Source organism: Amblyomma mixtum, chromosome 10, assembly GCF_055824585.1.
Source record: "Amblyomma mixtum isolate Tamu chromosome 10, ASM5582458v1, whole genome shotgun sequence".
Lineage (NCBI taxonomy): Eukaryota > Metazoa > Arthropoda > Arachnida > Ixodida > Ixodidae > Amblyomma > Amblyomma mixtum.
Window position 1 is genome coordinate 146,930,933 of NC_143021.1, and position 18,415 is coordinate 146,949,347.

The 18,415-nt window shown below is 44.1% G+C and overlaps 1 protein-coding gene across 1 annotated transcript in view; it reads right to left on the bottom strand.

The window, feature by feature from the left end:
• The window catches only part of LOC149327238 (uncharacterized), a 37,214-nt gene extending 25,725 nt beyond the window's left edge, over positions 1 to 11,489 (bottom strand). Inside the window, exons 1-3 of the mRNA XM_089564821.1 lie at positions 11,319 to 11,489; positions 5,380 to 5,505; positions 2,978 to 3,179 (exon numbers count right to left, since the gene is read on the bottom strand). Coding sequence (XP_089420947.1) covers positions 2,978 to 3,179; positions 5,380 to 5,505 — 328 coding nt within the window. The 5' untranslated portion in view covers positions 11,319 to 11,489. The remainder of the gene's footprint in view (positions 1 to 2,977; positions 3,180 to 5,379; positions 5,506 to 11,318) is intronic.
• Between the last annotated feature and the right edge of the window lie 6,926 nt (positions 11,490 to 18,415).

The following is an 18,415-nucleotide window of genomic DNA, read 5'->3' on the forward strand; positions in this document are numbered from 1 at the left end:
TATTTCATTGTAAGTGCATTTCATTGTTTGTATTCTTTAGTGTGTACTTTTGTTCTCCTTTTGTTGTATCTTTCTTATGTTTATTTCCATCACCTTATATGTCGAAGCCACTGTATCTAACGATTTTCAGGGCCCCGTGAAGCTGCGAAAGCAGCTTTTTGCCTGGAAATCCTTCCAGTTGTTCTGGAGCAATAAATTAAGTTCAATTCAATTCAATTCCTGAGTACACGGCAAATGAAAATTTTTAGCAGAGCAGCAATCGAGTTGTGCAATGCAGTGCCATAAAAGGACAACATTCAGCGGCGGTAATGTCATCAAGTTTAAAATTTTTTTTTCGTGCCACGTTTTCAATTTTTAGTTGCACTACTTCTTACACAATATACAATCTCTTGCAAATTCACATTTTTTGTTATTATTTTCAGTGCTATTGTCGTTAGATTATTTTTACAAAGTAGTATAATCAGCAAGGAAGTAAACGCGCACAAGAAAACTGAGATGGGAATAAAAAACACCAACACTTTAATTAACTTCGGGAGTAGAAATGCAAGCCAGGTTGAATAGTACTTCTGAAGAAGAGTCTTTGAGCCCGCGAATTTAAAATGCCGCAGGTAGTAGTACTGCGCCTACCCTGGCTCAGAGCTTCGTATTTTGCTGTTTGTCGTTCGGTTGTGGTTGCGTTTCATTTCTTGCTGATATGTCCCAAACATCCGATAAAGCTTTCCATTTTGCTCAAGAACATCGCGTACGTTTGCATAAAAAGTCGTAAACATGGTATATTTGGGTTTAAAATAAAGAGCGAAATACTAAACAGATTTTTGTTGCTAGTTTACTATGAGCTGTTACTAACGCATATTGCTTCTACATTGTTCAGGGAGGTTTCAAGCGCAGAAAGGAACTAATTCTTACAAAATTTTTATGGACACCTAACTTGGCACTCGTGTAGAAAGTGCAAATGGGTGCGATGTGACCTAAAAATTTTGTTTGCCAAGGAAAATTAAGTAGAATTACTTTTGACGGTACAATAAAGACACATTAGTTTTCTAGAAGACATCGGGGAAGTTCGAGCACAAAGTGTGACGCGTTGGTCATGGAATCACGTTTTTACGAACAAGAGAGCGCAAAATGTTGTATATAATGACCTGTTTCTTCATTTCTTAATTTGCTCCCTTCCATACTTTTCTTCTTTCTGCCTTTGTTTGTTTCTTTTGTTCTTTATTTCTTTTATTCTCTTCTTTGTACCATACTTATTTTTTTTCTTTCTTTCCTTCGTTTCTTCCTTCCTCTTTTTACTTTCTGCTTTCTACTTTCCGTCTTTCTTTTTTCTATGCTCTTATCTGCTTCCTTTCATCTTTCATCCTTCCTACTGTTTTAAGCATTTCTTGCTCTATCTATCGTTTCATTATTATTCGCTCTCTCCTTCTTCTTATTTGTTTCTTCTTGCATTGTTGTTCCAACTCATTATAAGTGATAGCGTTGTGATAACAACTACAGCGACAGCTGTGAACCAAAGTGCTCCTTACAGTTTTGCCGTCTCCGTGCTGGAAGCAGAATCATCTGCTTTCCTTAGTAATGACGTTAATCTGGTGGAATCAGCAGCAACGTGCGTTGTGTGTGTAATGTACCTTGTGCGCTTATGAGATCTTGGTTGAGCGACCGGATGAGACCAGGCAGCAAAATATAATGGAGAAGTGACTGTGCTGAGAAGTGGAAGTGACCACGACTTCGCAGCGGTGAAGTTTCTTATGTCATACGGTAGATGTCGTGGCGGCATGATCAGAGCTCAGTTAGAGTACTCCCGCATCCATGGCAGCCGCTCACCGCTGCATTTTGTTTTGCAGACATGGCGACAGGTGGCGCATTGAATTATTGTACATGCATGGACAGCAGTAGACAAAAGAGTGAACACACGATCATCGGTGAGAAATGCGGAGAGGAGGGCGGGAGCACAGCACTGCGAGAGCTTGACGACAGCGTGGCATAATCGATGTGTATCGATGCTTTGGGGTACTCCTGTTAGCATTACTTCAGTCATGGGTATTCGAAGCTCGCGCAGGTCTCGGGTATCACGAAGTAGAGACAAAATATCTCTTTAATATCGCTTTAATGCGCTAATATGGAACCGGTTTTTAAAGTGAACGAAGAAAACTAGAGAAACTTGTTTCGTTTGGCTCGTAAACTAAGTTATAGCGTATTAAAAAAGTCGAGGAGTTACTCAAAGCTTAAACTAAACGGTTTGATCAGCAGCACTGTTATGTGTCATTTTGAGAATTTTAGTAGGACCTACGATTTCGGACGGTATGCACGAACGCTTGTTCATTTAAGTTGCCAGTTCTTGCTACAGTTTATCTTATATACTTGTGTGTATTTTAAAATGGCTTGTGGAAATTTTTGCGGCGCAAAACCAGGGTAGCGCGGTTTTGTGTATTTCGTTTAGTATTATTCAAATATATTCGGGATGGCTTTCAGCTCACTCTAAGAACATTTCATGGTGGGTACATATAAAAAGGAAAGACATCCGGCTTTTTGAGCTGAGACATACTGTTTGTACATTATTCTGTAAAAACATGTGTACACGGTCTGCAATTTGATTTTGCGAAAATAGGGCAGCCGATCTACGGTTATGTGGAAATTAAGGCCCTTGCATCATTTACCTCGGTGTCATGAAATAATGCTAGGATGTGGTCCTTTCGATATTTGGTGGAGCAGAGGCATAGAGGTGCATTAAAAAAGCTCTGACAGCTAAGAAGAGCAGACGAAAGGAGCGCCCGTCTCGGGAACACTTCTTGTGGCGAGTTTCTGCACTAGACTTTTGCATAGCCGCTGAGGTTTTCGAAAGATTTAACAGCGTGTTTTAAGAGCTCATTAAATTAGGAAGATGCCTGTTTTTCTCAGCTGTTCACTTACAGCCCGTCGTAGCAAAGAAGGCGCGAAAGAGCATGAAACCCCTTAATGACACGGTGGTGTCGGCGAAACCCACCTTCGCTAAACGTGACGTCAGAGGTCACAAGTGTGGCACCGGTGAGCGGGATGCTGCAAGCGGCGACGAAGCCGTCGATGGTGTTTTTCACGTGCACAAGAACTCTGTCGCCCTTGCCTATGGCATGAGACTGGAAGCCGGCGGCCGTGGCTCTGAGTCGGTCGATGAACTGCGAGTAACTGATGCGGTGCTTTCCGTGTATCTGCAGTTTTAAAATAGTTGAATGAGCATCTGCATTACATACGCCTTTTAGCATGAATATATCAGAAACGGATGCTGCTTCATCAAGCTGTTTGCTGGACAGTGCATTAGAGAAGAGACACACAGGAACAGAAAGAAGATGGAAAAGACAAGAAGGCTACTCAGGGAATGCCTGGTTGGCTACCTCAGACGTTGAGAGGGGATTAAAAGGAGAAAAAAAAAGAGTGAATGTGAGTTGTGAGTACTGGAGGAAAAACACACTCGATAACTGGGCTGTGAAAGGCACGACTATGCACAGTCCCACGGTTTCAGAGAGAATGAATCATTGATAGACTACTGTCACTGAAGTCGCTGCACTCTACCTTCTTTTCTTTTGCTCTTACGTGTCAATTCGTCTTTCCCGCTGATTGAAACTTTAGCGTAAGTTACAATTCTTCCACTTGAACACATCTTGCTCGCTATTAAGGGCGCCACAATTCTTCTATGTGTAGGATAGGGCTGCCTGCATTGTGCCTGTCAGTACCTTGCTTCAGTAGTTACGGGGATGTGTTGGAGACTGCGTAGTAGGGCGAGAACTGTCGGAGACAATGGGTAGGCGCCGGATGTCGTTTACTGTGGGCTTTGAAATTCAAAGTAATCAGCTACATCAAGGAAAACGCGCAAACGGGAAGCTGGGTGCAAGTACAACGTCCACGAGAAGTGTGTCTACCTTGACGTCTCCAAAAAAATCACCTCGCTGTGAATAACAAAACTCGAAACGCTTTACGTGGGAAACCATAGTAGTTTGACATACGAAGAACATCGAGAAACGGGTACGCGGTGCCCACTGAGATGGCACGCTTGAAAGCACTGGCTATCCCCTCCTCACGCACATCATGAGCTCAAGGCACAGGGCTAATCGATTTATGAACCGGTACCAACTGCACATACTGCATCGAACATTGTTGTGCCAGAGGCTAGAAGCCGAACATGAGGACAAGCTGTTAAAAGTTTCATAGTTTTGTCAGCGCTGTCAGAGAACACGCTAAAGATCTGTCACAGATGGCAAATTCGACTCACACACCTAGAAAATTAAACTGTAGACCTCACGGATGCTAAAATCGTCACTGTACGCGCGACAGGCGTCGAATTACAGGGATACTGGTGAGGCTCTGCTTCACGGCTGACCTGAGAAAAAATTCTACCAACCATGATGTTCAAGTGGAAGACTATCGCTTGGGGGAAGCTTCCCGTAGGCTTTGTGATGCGAGTTCAAGACAAGGTTTGGGTGTCAGATGACGTGCTATTCGAGTGGACAAAACAGTGAATGGAGGAAACGACAGAGAGGTCAACTGTGATGTAAGGCTGTTCTCGTTCTCGACATTTTCGGGTTTTACTGGCTGATGCCTGAATTGACTTTCTTATAATTTCTGAAGGTATGCCAATCATGAAACAGACGCTTAACTTGTGCGTCAACCACCCATTCAAAGCGCAGTTTCGAAGCTCCTAAACCTAGTGGATGGCCAAGGGCAGCCATAAACTCACACCCAGTGGGCGACTAAAGAGCGTACCGCCTCCACACGCCTGAACGTGGAATCTGAGCGCATGGCGTTGGTCGTCGGTTCATGGTGTCTCATAGTGACCGGAATTTCTAACGGCATGGGAGATGACCATCTCATGAAGCGTACTAATGAGGTAAGGTCATGAAACAGCATTGAGAAAGAAAGCGGCGGGAATTAGGGAACAAAAATGCTTCTATCGTGTCTCCAGCTTTTGCATTATTCTCTGTAGAAGTCGCAGCATCGCTACATTGCGTGTACAGGAGTTTTATGTTGCAAGATGAGCCGACATCTGCAAGACTTGCACCCAAGGAAAATTCGGGACAAAAAAACTGCTGATCTTGCACTATTGTATACGGTACGCATTTGTATACAACAGAAGACAATTGGTAGATACGCTATACAGATGTCCACAACGGCGTCGATGTACTCACTCCCTGCCGCTTGAGGGTCGTGAATGCTGAATATTTATAGCAGTGCGAAATTACGATCACAACAGTTTTCATTGTTTTCATTTGTTTCTGTCAAGCATTAAAATGACGTTTAATTTAATATGATTAGTTACTGCAGTAAAGCAATAAATGCCCTCATAGCATTTAGCTGTGGATGTCAACTGCTATTGCTTTTGAACTACAATCTACTACAGTGATGCACATGACTTACGACTGCTGTTTTGTCTCCAAATTTCTTAAGCCTTCGGTGCAAAAAGGCGAACATGGAAGGATCGGAGAGCTCTTCCAAGTCAGGGAACGGAGAATACACAATTCCGGCTTGTATTTTCGCTCGCATCTGAAACAGATTAGCAGCGGTAGCAGGCTGAGGTACAAACAGTGGTCAGTAAACAAATGCTGCGGTGCCGAACTTCCAGAGTTCAACTGCCCCGCCTACTGTCGCAGATTTACGGGTGGACCTCGACCTCAAGGTCGACTTTCTCTCCTGCTTTGAGCCACGGAGGAAAAAAAGCTTTACCTTATCATTCGAGCCATGGCGTTGCATAGCCGAACAAGCCAAGCTTTAATGGGAATTGAGGTTCCCTACTAGACATCAGAGTCACTGAAAAGTTAACCACTGTTTCCGCTAATATCACCACCTGGCGCCATCTGTCGGCTGCCAGTACCGAACTCCTGCTCAATAGAGTTAGGGAATTTTCACTTGGAATTTTGAAAAAAAATCTGCTCTGTACGGGGAGGTACGTCACGGACATGTTAATACTGAAGATCTTCTCTTTCTAAGGAGCGCGAAACCCGACTTATGAAATGATTCTCTTTTCGCGCTCACTCACTTCGAGGGCCGTGGGAAATCAATGGGGTCTAGGAAACGTTAGGTTTCCAGCAACATTTTTATGTGATTACGGGCATGGTCATAGCCGGGCTTACTAAAACTTGTTTAGCAATTTTGGTTTTTCTGCAAACATCTTTTTGGCACTGATAGGGCACTGATAGGCGAGAGGACATAGAGGCTTCCTAGGCACTGAGATTGCTGAGTGCCCTGCTGTGACGTATGCACATACAGGAGAGCGTGTAGAGACTCTCATACGCTCGGTAAGAACACCAGACAAAAGTAACGATCACTTCGCGTGCCTCAACAACGGAAACAGCCTGAAGAGGGAGTCACCCAAGAAAGGAAAGCATGGAAGTAATTGCTTAAAATGCCCGCTCATGGAAGGCGACGGGATAAACTCCGCAGTCTGATTCATCACAGTTTCGCTGAGGGGAAGGTTCTATACCATCCAGACCTAACGAGCATGGCAAGGCACTAGACCGCCCCCCCCCCCCAAAAAAAAAATATAAATAAAGTGGCATGATGGCTTAGCACTACTAAGAACAAAAGGTTTTTTGAAAGCACAGGTTTTTGCATGTAGATACCACCGCCCCGTGCATGAAAGCCTGATTCAAGTCCAATGACCTAGGCAGCCAGTTAAGAGCGTCTTCGAGTCCTTCATCATCGATGCCAATTTACCCAATGTACGGTGGCGGCCAGTGCTGCGTTTCTGAAGCCATGGAGCCAACGTGTATTTGGCCATAGTGCCCATGTTGTCCACGACGTTGTCCATGTCAACGCATGCAGCGCACATCTCTCTGTCACTACTGTCAGATACCGCAAAGCACGAATATTAGTTTGATAGTAGTATTAGTTGATGAAGAATATGATGTGCAATGCACAGCTCGACAGTCTATTGCGCGCAGTGGTCAGCAGTTTTGATATGTTCGCACCGCCGTGCGTTTAAATCCCAGTCGTGGGAATATTTATTTGATTTATGTTTATTAATTTATTTCACTTGGAACAAGCCGACGAACATCGCAAACCGAAAACATCGCAAGGTCTTGCTCGGGATTGGACTTTCGGAATAGCGCTGTCGCACAAAAAGAACGGTTTGCTAAGGGTCGGACGGATGTTGGGGAGGGTTATGCGTTTGCAGCCTGCGGGAAGGGAGCCACTGTAGTACAGGTATGCGGTAGGTATTTGCACACATTCGCTACAACAGTTTTCTTTTCTAAAATAAAAAAATGAGGCGATTGGCGAATCGAAGAAGAGGGATTTATGTCTGCCTGGTTGTCTCCAGAGAATGGCTTCGGATCTCTTCAGGGACGGATGATGAGGCAGGAATATAAATCATGATGTGCGATACTAGTAAATGTGTTGTAACCAAAAAAAAGTAGAAATGGTTGGGCCAAGGGTGAGAATGTCGTACACCGGAGCACGGTCAGTGGGCGAAATCATTAAAGCGCTCATTTGCGGGGATTTCCTCATGCGCAGGACAACAGATGATATGAAGGAGGTATTCGGTTGAAGGGAACATTCGGAGGATTTGTCTGATGAAACATGCATTAATAATCCGCTTTAAAAGTGTCAATGTGCTGCTTGCCAGTATGTGCAAAGGTTCATGTGGTCAGTGTTGGCAGTGGTGGTAAGGACTATATGGCAAGCACTATCGCGAGCGCCTCAGCTTCTAGAGCGGTTAATGTTCGTGCAGTAGCGGTGATTGTGCCCGGAGGTGGGGTACGCGCTGATGTGGCAGAATTTTCTTGGTGTGTGGTCGTTACTGCGTGGGTTTGTTGTATATTGGTTCTACTGGCGGAAATCTTGAGTTATTTGGTGCGGGCTCTGCGATTGCTCTAATTGGTGTAAGGGCTCACGTTTCGTGCAGTTGTTTAAGTCTAAGCTTGAAGTCCACAAGAGAGGTCATTGGTATTAGTTTCTGCCGGGTGGGCTTTGGCAATCCCATTGATTATAATTTGCATATTACGGTTTGCGCCATATTACTCTCTCATTCTTGACTAATTATCAAGTTAAGATTTAGAGAGTAATATGACAGAAACCGGAATATGCATGTTACAATCATTGGGATTGTAACATGGAACCACACACACACACACACACACACACACACACACACACACACACACACACACACACACACACACACACACACACACACACACACACACACACACACACACACACACACACACACACACACACACACACGCACGCACACGCACACGCACACGCACGCGCACACGCACGCACACACGCACGCACGCACGTACGCACGCACGCACGCACACACACACACACACACACACACACACGCACGCACGCACTCATTTTCAACTGTATTGCAATTGGGATCTTAATTTTGTTGTTCCACCTGGTCACGTATTGCCAGTAAAATGCAAAATAGCTGAGGCCAAATTGTAATTTGAAGGTGGAATATTTTTTGCACCATTTCATTTAAACTTGGAAACTTGGTGACCTGTTTTTACTGATATCTATAAAATTATTTAGTTGTGTTATTTCCCCAACTTTCTAAATTGTTCTGTTTGCAGACGGTATCAGGATATATACGCCACTTTCTTCTATTTCAGACCGGGAGTGCTCCACGACTAGATACTACGCTCGGCTTGTTTCAACAACTCCGGAGGGCACTTAATTATACTTACGCGTTGATTGCGAAACAATGGCTTTTTAATTTCTTCTTTTTATTTATTCATATTTTATTATTTTCACCCTTCTTTTCTAACGGAACACCTACACACTCCCACACAGTACTAAGGGAATGCATGCACTAGGCTTGTCAAGAAACAAAATGGTTTTATGGTGTATGGTTTGCGTGCTCGGATCGAAAATCTGGAACTCCCGGGTTATAATCCTCCCATCATTCAGAAATGCATTTTAGCTTTCTTTGATAGCATGGTGTTGCCATCCGAGATTTTCGGGATCACTGCTGCTACTCTACGCCGGCGCCGGATTTTCCTGTCGATGAGCCATAATATGCTTTCGCATTATTACACTTAACATTGCAAATACCCCACACCCAACCCTCCCACTAGTCGGCGCTACGCCTGTCAGGGCGGGCGCCCTCATTGTATTTATCTTATATCCACCGTGCGTGCCGCACACTTAGACTACACGTCTACAATCCCCCCCCCCCCCCCACACACACACACGCACTATCGAGAGTTAATAAACGTTCCTCCGTCTCGCTGCCGTCAGCCATAGAGTTTCGAGATATCATGATCAGCCTGACTGCGTCCAGTGCAGGGCAAAGCCCTCATCTATGTCTCTCTAATTAATCCTGTCCTCTGCCAGCTGCGGCCTCCCTATCCCCGTAAACGTCTTAATCTCATCCGCCCATATAACTTCCTGCCCCCGTCTGCTACGCTTGCATTATCTGGGAATCCACTCCGTTACCCTTAACGACCATCAGCTATCTTGCCCTGCCCAAGCCCATTCCTTCTTAATTCCGACTAGGATGTAATTAACCCACGTTTGTTTTCTGATCCACTCTGCTCTCTCGCTGCCTCATAAGGTTACACTATATCATTTTTTTTTAAATACAGTTCTCTGCGTTGTCCTTAGGCTAAACTCTTTACTTTAGCATCTAAGTTTCTTCTCCATAGGTGAGTACCCTAAAGGTACAGCTGTTGCATACTTTCCTCTTGGGGGATAGAGGTAAACTGCCGTTTATAATCTGACAGAACCTGTCAAATGCGCTCCAACTCTTTTGTATTCGTCTAGTTATTTACCTCTCATGATTCGGATCGGCGGTCTCTACGTGCCATAAGGAGACGTATTTCTTTACCACTTCCGGCACCTCGCAATCAATTTTCAACCGCTGTTTCTCTTCGAGACTCTTCAAGATTAATTTGCTTTTCTGCATATTAAATTTTCGACCCTCCGTTCTGCTCTGCTGTCAAAGCCATTGATTACGCTTCGCAGTTCATGTCCTGAGTGACTTAGCAAGTCAACGTCGTCCGCTAATCACAGATTGCTTAGGTATTCTCCTTTAGCTTTTATTCACGACTTTTCGCAATCTAGGCTTCGGAATGCCTGCTGTAAACAAGCGGTGAATAGCATAGGCGAGATCGCCTATCCCTGCCTGACACCTTTCTTCACAGGAATTTTATTGATGACTTTATGGAGGATGTGGTAGCTGTGCAGTCTTTATAGATATATTGCAGTATCTTTACGTAAGACTCTTCTACACCCTAATTCCACACTAATTCCGGAATGCCTGCAAGCCAGCTGAAACTTCAACTGAGGCAAGTGCTTTCTCGCAGTCTATGAATGCTTTGTATAAGGGTTGTTCATTATCTCTTGGATGACTGCGTGAATATGGTCTATTGTCGAGTACCGCTTACGAATGCCTGCCTGATTGTTTGGTCGATGAAATCTGTTTGTCGTGACCCCGTTAGCGATTACCTCAGTAAATACCTTATAGGCAACAGGGAGTAAGCTGCTCGGTCTGTGAAATTCTTATTTTAGCTACACGGAAACATGGCTGCGATATACAAAATTCACCATGGAGCGGTACAGCAATGTCGAGAAGACAAGGTCTTTTACTTGGCTTGACTATTGTTGGGCATAAAACATGGATTTCTTTAAGAATACGACCCTTACAGAGATAAAGCTAGCAGAAATGGTGTGAAAGTTTTCATTACAGCTAACACCGAACTTTCACCTGGGTTATGCGTATTAAATTGAAAAACGCAGTACTTAAATAATTTAACCTCTGCGCAGTGGACAGCGTAGCGGCGCAAATATGAGTTTCGAGGCAAATTACAAATTTTTTGTCCAATACCAGCGAAGCCAAACAAGGAACATTATTTTTACCGGGATTCCCGTGGTGAATGAAACTTCAAGAAACTTATATAGACGGTGGCGCAATCTTTCCCCTTTGATAATGTTTAGAAAGTCGATAGCATCAGCGTTCCGCAGGGACTCAGGTGTCCCTGAAATTAGTATTCCCGCAAGATTTGGTGAGTGCGGACAATTTTTTGAGAACAAATTGTGGAAGGTAGGGATTTATGTTCTGGCAATATCTGCCATCATAAAGCTTTATTGGTCGCAATTAAAGACCTGCACTAGCTTAGTCGCGTGCTACCACTTCATAGGTACAAATTTTTGACCGAATAGAGAAATGGGCGTTGTCCCAGAAGAAACAGCGGATAGTGACCGGCTCTGCGTGCGCTTTAAATCGCAGTCTGCGCATAGACCTGACAAAGCTAATTAAAAAAAGAGTCAAGAAAATTGCGACAAATTTAAGAATATGTACTTCAAACAATTTGTGTTCAGGATAATGCGCTAGGCGTACTCACGGCGCTGAAGTGCACGGTGATGTAGTACGTGTACGTCTAGTACGTGTAGCGGCTTCCCCTAGGAGAGAAGGCACTAGGCAAGCTCGATGAGCAGCGAGCCACAAAACGGCTCCACAATGCTGTTTCCGTGGCGAAGCAGCGGCTGTAGTACAGCGGATGTGTTTCACAGAGAACAGCTGCAAGTGAAACGTGTGCTTTGCCGCAGGATCAGCAACCTTTTTCTGGGGCCTGCGAAATCAGCAAATCCCGGGAGAATTTCATTACAGCGGTGTAATAGCAACGTGACACGCCACACATGATAGAGACCGCAAAAAGAAGAGCAAAAATGAACACGGGACAGGAGAGTCGCTGAGCAGGTTGAGTGCTTGCGAAGAGCTGACGCATGCAGCTAAAATAAATTTACAAGCGACCGCACGAGTGATACCATAAATCTGCTCTTGCAGTGTTGTTAGCAAATTTCGCTTTTACACTGCTCGCCTTCTTAGTGAGGCCTTGATTTGGTTTCACCTTTCGTAGCAAAGCAGACATTTGGGCTAGTTGGTGTGAATTCATGGTGGAAAAAACAGCGCAAACTAAGACAGAAAACACAGAAAAGAGGGGAGACACTACAAGCGCTGACTCGCAACTAAAGTTTATTAGAAAGAACAGAACAGAATATATACAATAACCACCCACGACTGCGTACGTCATAACAGATTACGTGCAAGGCGTGCAAGATGATCTAAACAGGAGCATCGCTCGTGTGCACCCGGTTATTTAAGTACCGAAATTCCAAATCTGACAAGGCCACTGAAGGATCACTCACGCACTGTTTGCCGTTTTTTCAGATAAAGAACGCTTCCATCAGCTCCCGGGTCACCTTATCTTGGTGGAAAAAAAAAAGCACGTTAGTTTTCGTGAAAAGGGGTGTGCATTTGCAAACCCGGCAGTGAGCGGGAAGGTTGTCTCGCGAGTCACTGCCGAGTAAGTTGCGGTGCTCAAAGAGCCTTATATTTGCACAGCGCCCCGTTTGCCCGATGTACTCTTTACCGCAAGACAGTGGCAACCGATAAACAACACCCTTTTTGCAAGGAATGAAAGGCGCCACATGTTTTGTTGTACAGGCCTTGCGATTCTTGTGGACACCAGCCGCCAGTTTTTTATCCACTTGTGGGCAAACTGCAGCGAGCTTCTTAGAAGCCGAGAACACCACCCTAACATCGTACCTCTTTGCCACGCTCTTTAACCCATGGGAAAGCCTGTGAGCGTACGGAATGACAGCCGGCCTACGGCGCTCACTGTCAACACGGCCTCTTCCGTTGGCCCCTGTCTTGACCCACCTCAAAACTTTTTCTCCTGCCCTGGAGATGACGTGGTCGGAAAAACCACTACTTTTCAATCAATTGAAAAGTAGTGGTGAAAGTACGATTGAAAAGTAGTGGTTTTCCCGACCACGTCATCTCCAGGGCAGGAGAAAAAGTTTTGAGGTGGGTCAAGACAGGGGCCAACGGAAGAGGCCGTGTTGACAGTGAGCGCCGTAGGCCGGCTCTCATTCCGTACGCTCACAGGCTTTCCCATGGGTTAAAGAGCGTGGCAAAGAGGTACGATGTTAGGGTAGTGTTCTCGGCTCCTAAGAAGCTGGCTGCAATTTGCCCACAAGGGGATAAAAAACTGGCGGCTGGTGTCCACAAGAATCGCAACGCCTGTACAACAAAACATGTGGCGCCTTTAATTCCTTGCAAAAAGGGTGTTGTTTATCGGTTGCCACTGTCTTGCGGTAAAGAGTACATCGGGCAAACGGGGCGCTGTGTAAATGTAAGGCTCTTTGAGCACCGTAACTTACTCGGCAGTGACTCGCGAGACAACCTTCCCGCTCACTGCCGGGTTTGCAAATGCACACCCCTTTTCACGAAAACTAACGTGCTTTTTTTTTCCACCAAGATAAGGTGACTCGGGAGCTGATGGAAGCGTTCTTTATCCGAAAAAACGGCAAACAGTGCGTGAGTGATCCTTCAGTGGCCTTGTCAGATTTGGAATTTAGGTACTTAAATAACCGGGTGCACACGAGCGATGCTCCTGTTTAGATCATCTTGCACGCCTTGCACGTAATCTGTTATGACGTACGCAGTCGTTGGTGGTTATTGTATATATTCTGTTCTGGTCTTTCTAGTAAACTTTAGTTGCGAGTCAGCGCTTGTAGTGTCTCCCCTATTTTCTGTGTTTTCTGTCTTAGTTTGCGCTGTTTTTTCCACCATGTTTCACCTTTCGCTTTTCTTTGCTCTGCTGGATGCTGTTATGGTGGGTAAAAAGAAATAGTGTGGTGGGTGGGTAGTGGAGGACCGAGGTGGTGAATGAGTTTATCGGTTTAGAAGCACATAAGTGGACGCGCGCGCGCGCGCACGCAAGCACGCACGCACACACACAACACACACACGCACGCACGCACGCACACAACACACACACATCGCAGTGTAACTCTTTCTCCAACATGAAGTGTTATTAGGCCAGTAGGATCCTCAGAAACATCTCGAATGTTAATTTAACCCTGAAGAAGCCCTCCTTTTTCTGGCACTCTTGGTCTTGAGATCGGCGAAAAGCATGCGCCGAGAATAATACCAATTAAAAGTCCCATGGCATGCCTGTAGTGTTTATGATAAACGGAGCATCAAATGGTACGCAGCCATGTAAAGCGCAGGGATTGTAACTTCGGGTACTGAGTTATGCAATTCTTTTTATCGTCTATTAATATAATCGCATGGCTAACGCTCAAAAGCAAGGAATGGCACTCAACAATAAAGTTCCTGAAATAAAACCAATTATTGTAAGTTTGAATAACACTCTATTCAATTCTGTCACAAACTTGAACTGATGAAGGACATTAAAAAGAGCTATTGAAATAGGCTATTCTCAAAAGGAACATGCTGAGTATTGATGAACCTAGAAAAGCGGTCCTTTTACACATTCTTCGGCGACGCACTTCTTCTTGAAAGGCTCATTACTGGGAACAATCAGAATATCGTGCGCTCAGAGAAGCATTAAGAGGCCGGACGGTTTGTTCCTGCTGCTGACGTCTGGGCGGAAATTATTTAGCTCGTCGTCTCTGTTCTAACTGCAGTGATTATCTTAGCATTGTGATAAAGAATTAAGAAAGTCTAGGGAACGAAAGGACAGTATCGAATAATGAAACTCGAGAATTACGGTTTTAATAATAATAATAATAGTTTATTTTTCCTCTTTTACAAAGGAAAGGAGCAGCCACGAAAAAGCTGCTTCAGAGAGCAGCTTGACGGGGTGACTGCCCCCTTTCTGACGGCATTTGGCAGCGCAGGATAAATGAACTGATTGAATTTTTACATCAATAAATCAAAATTGAAAGAAATTTGAGTTAAAAAGCACAAAAAGAAAAATCAAAGTACATCATGTACATAGCACTAAATGAGGACATGGACAAACTGTTCACAAAAACATTTGACGGAATTGTTTCAGGGAAACAACTGTAAAATCTTTCCGACTATTGCGTGAGTGCTGATTGAGTAAAACAGGAAGCCTATAACGAAGCATCTGCTTGCCGTAGTTTGTGCGACAGCCAGTGATATGCCAACGTTCTGGATTTCGGATGTTATGTGTATTGATGTGTTGTTGAAGCACCGCTAGTAATGTTAGCGTGTCGTCCTTCTTGGTGATGCCTAGTCTATAAAGTAGGGAAAGTCTGTAGTTATACAAAGATGTCATTTTAACAATTTTTAGTTGCTCAAATAATGGCCCTGTGTGTGCGGTGAAAGGAGCTTTAGAAATTAGTCTGATTGCTCTTTTTTGCAGCAGTAATAACTTAGTGATATTTTCTCCAGTTGTGGTTGCCCACACTAGTGAGCAATAGTTTAAAATAGAGGAAAAAAGTGCATTGTATAGGAGAATATTAATCGAGAGAGGAAATACTGAAAGATGTCGACGTATGGAACCTATAGTGCGTGAGAGCTTTGTGGCTAAGTATTCTACATGGGCATCCCATGACATATTGTCTGAAAAATAGACGCCTAACGTTTTGACAGATTTGCTAACTTCTATTTGACTGTCGTTGAGTATGAGTGGGGATAACTCGAATAATCTGTTTTTGGGGTGGAAGAGTACAGCTTTTGTTTTATTTACATTAAGTTTTAAACTGTTCTTAGATGCCCATTGATCAATTTTGCCTAAGGTCGTGTTAGCACGGCTCGATAGATCAATACCTGAATGACCAGAGAAAAACAGACTGGTATCGTCGGCGTAAATAATGTATTTTGCAGATGGATCTATGCTGACAATATCATTAATGTAAAGAATAAAAAGAAGAGGGCCTAAAAGACTTCCTTGTGGAACTCCTGAGATGACGGGCTGCACTGCAGAGGAAAAACCATTTATTTCAACATACTGTGTTCTACTGGATAAGTAAGAAGATATAAGGGAGTAGGCTGTACCACGTATACCATAGCGGTCTAGTTTATTGAGTAACGTTTTGTGATTAATGCTGTCGAAAGCTTTCGAGAAATCTAAAAAGACTCCTAGCACTAGTTTCTTTTCTTCAAAATTCTCTAAAATATACTCTTTTTGCGTGAGAAGGGCAAGCTCAGTTGATCTGTTTTTCCTGAAACCAAACTGAGCGGGGTTTAAAATATTGTGACGGTCGATGAAGGATGTAAGACGCGTGAGAATTAATTTTTCGAAACCTTTTGAGAAGGTAGGCAAGATAGAGATTGGGCGATAGTTAGCAAGGTCGTTTTTATCGCCTTTTTTAAACAATACTATCACCTTCGCAGACTGCATGCTGCGTGGAAATACCCCTTCTGAGATGCATGTATTAAAAATATGTGTCAAACAGCTTGATATACCATGAATAACAAATTTAACTGGCTTTATCTGAATGCCTGTACTATCTACAGATTTGCTGTTATTAAGGCTGTTGAAAGCCGCAACCACCTCGTCGTCTGAAACAGGATTTAAAAAAACAGTAGAGTTATTGCGAGAATAATTGAGCGGCAAGTCTTCGCAAGATGAGGAGGGTTGAGCTATGGAAATAAAAAAGTCATTAAATGCGTTCGCCAGTTCGGGTCCCTCACAATCTACTCCGTGAAGAGTAATTTTGGTGAACGGTTCTGGCGTACGCCCTATGATTGAGCTTAATTTCTTCCAGGTCGCCTGGCAACTATTTCTCGACGAGAGAAACAGGTTCTCATAATACAGTTTTTTCGCGACTCGAAGCTCCTTTGTCACCTTATTCCTGAATGATTTGAAGGTTTTCAATGCGTCAGGACATTTGGTTTTTAAAAAATTGCTGTACAGTTTGTCACGTTTTTTTATCCGTTTAAGCAACTGATGACTGACCCACGGTTTGCGAGCCTGCCGGGGGGGATTGTGTACTTTGTGTGGAAAGCAGGTTTGCGAAGTATGTTTCGATGACATGCTTATCATGATTCTAAAACCTTAGCCTTCCCGTCGGTTGCTAGTGCCATGATCAAAATTATGCAAAAACTCCCGATGCTAATGGGTGGGCTAATTATGACAGCTGCCTGTGTGTGTGAAACGCCTAACCCATTTTACTGGACCAAATTCGCGTCTCCCCACCACGGAGTCCTCGCGCACCTCACGTTCTCGCTCGGCGTCGCGAGTGCCAGCTTCAAGCCCCTGGCGAGCCTCGAGTTTCTCATAGCAGCTTCGTTCTTGGCTGCGTTGAATGGAGGCGAGACCTAAAACCTGCCCTTGTGTAACACAATGCCAGTGCACGCTAAAGATCACCAGGTGGTCGATATTCCAATATCGACCACCTGCAAGGCGGTGACACATGCATCAGTGCACCGTCCTTGCATCTCACTAGCAAGGAAGTTAATTTCCTAAGCAGAAGTGTGCGCGTGGAAGACTGATAGGCCTATTATCTGTATTTTGTTGTTTGCCGGTGTTGGGGCGTGCATCCACTCCTCAGTGATCTGCCACATATGTATTCGTTTATTTTGTTCAGTGTGTCTGATACGCATGCGTCTTCTGGTGACCGAGGTTGGCCGTTTCTCGATTAAACTTCAGTTGTTAGTCCAGCGTTGTCCTGTGTTCTTCTTCTCCTGGTGTCTCGTTCTTTCGCTGGTGAAGTTATGTCTTCGAATGTGAGTGTAGAATTGAGCACAACAGCATGTTGTAGCTTTTTCTTGTTCAAGGAGGCATTGCATTTAATTCTTCTTGTGACCGCTGCTTATGCTGTTACTCAGCAGCCTTATCACACTCACTTGGAGTGCTACGTTTTAGTGCACATTTAACTGATTGTTGCCTCTCCTTGCTTGATTCTAAAAGAAGGTACTATAACTCTATACCTCGTATTGTTTTCTTATGCAGTTTTCTTGCCGCTGCATTCCACCATGGAGGAGGCTACCTGTTGGGGCTGTTGATGCGCACGTTGCATCACTAGGATGCTACCGCTTTCTGCTGGAGATGCAGACAAGTAACGACAAGCAGGCTGCCTGATATTGAGGACAAGTGTCAGGATAGCGCACCAACAGTCACTTAAGCATTCCTGTGCTGATGCATGTTTATTAAAATCAGCTCAAAGCTTGATATCTACATCGATGTAGACATTTAGCATATGTTTGGCATCGTGTTTGAATTTTAATTCACTAGTGGTTGCAGCGTTTAATGTTGGTCTTAAGACAGTGTAAGCATTGTTTTACTGTGGGATTTTTAGCTATTTTAGAGAGGTGTGTGTGCATGCATGCACTGGTTTCTTCCACAGATTTGTAATGTGGCTCATGGAACTTTCATGTTACAGAAGAAGTTATTTCCTTTCTGGGTTGTACAGGAAAGTGAGCAGTATACACCAGGTGTTTCATGGATGACTAAGTAGTTTTCAGAAATATGGCTTTTGCTGCATAGTACTACTAGTGGTAGCAGACACCAGAAAGCTGGTGAGTTGTATTTAGTAAGCTGGTTAAATAATTTCTTGTAATTAACTTTCTAACTAACTCAGGTTTGCAACTGGCTGAAAGTAGAGATTTGTAGCTGGTCATTAGTAGTAGCCATACCAGTTTTAAGAATTTGCAAAACATAATTACCCTCGCCGCTGTGGCTCAACAAAATTTGGCTGCATCGTGGGAAAATACATA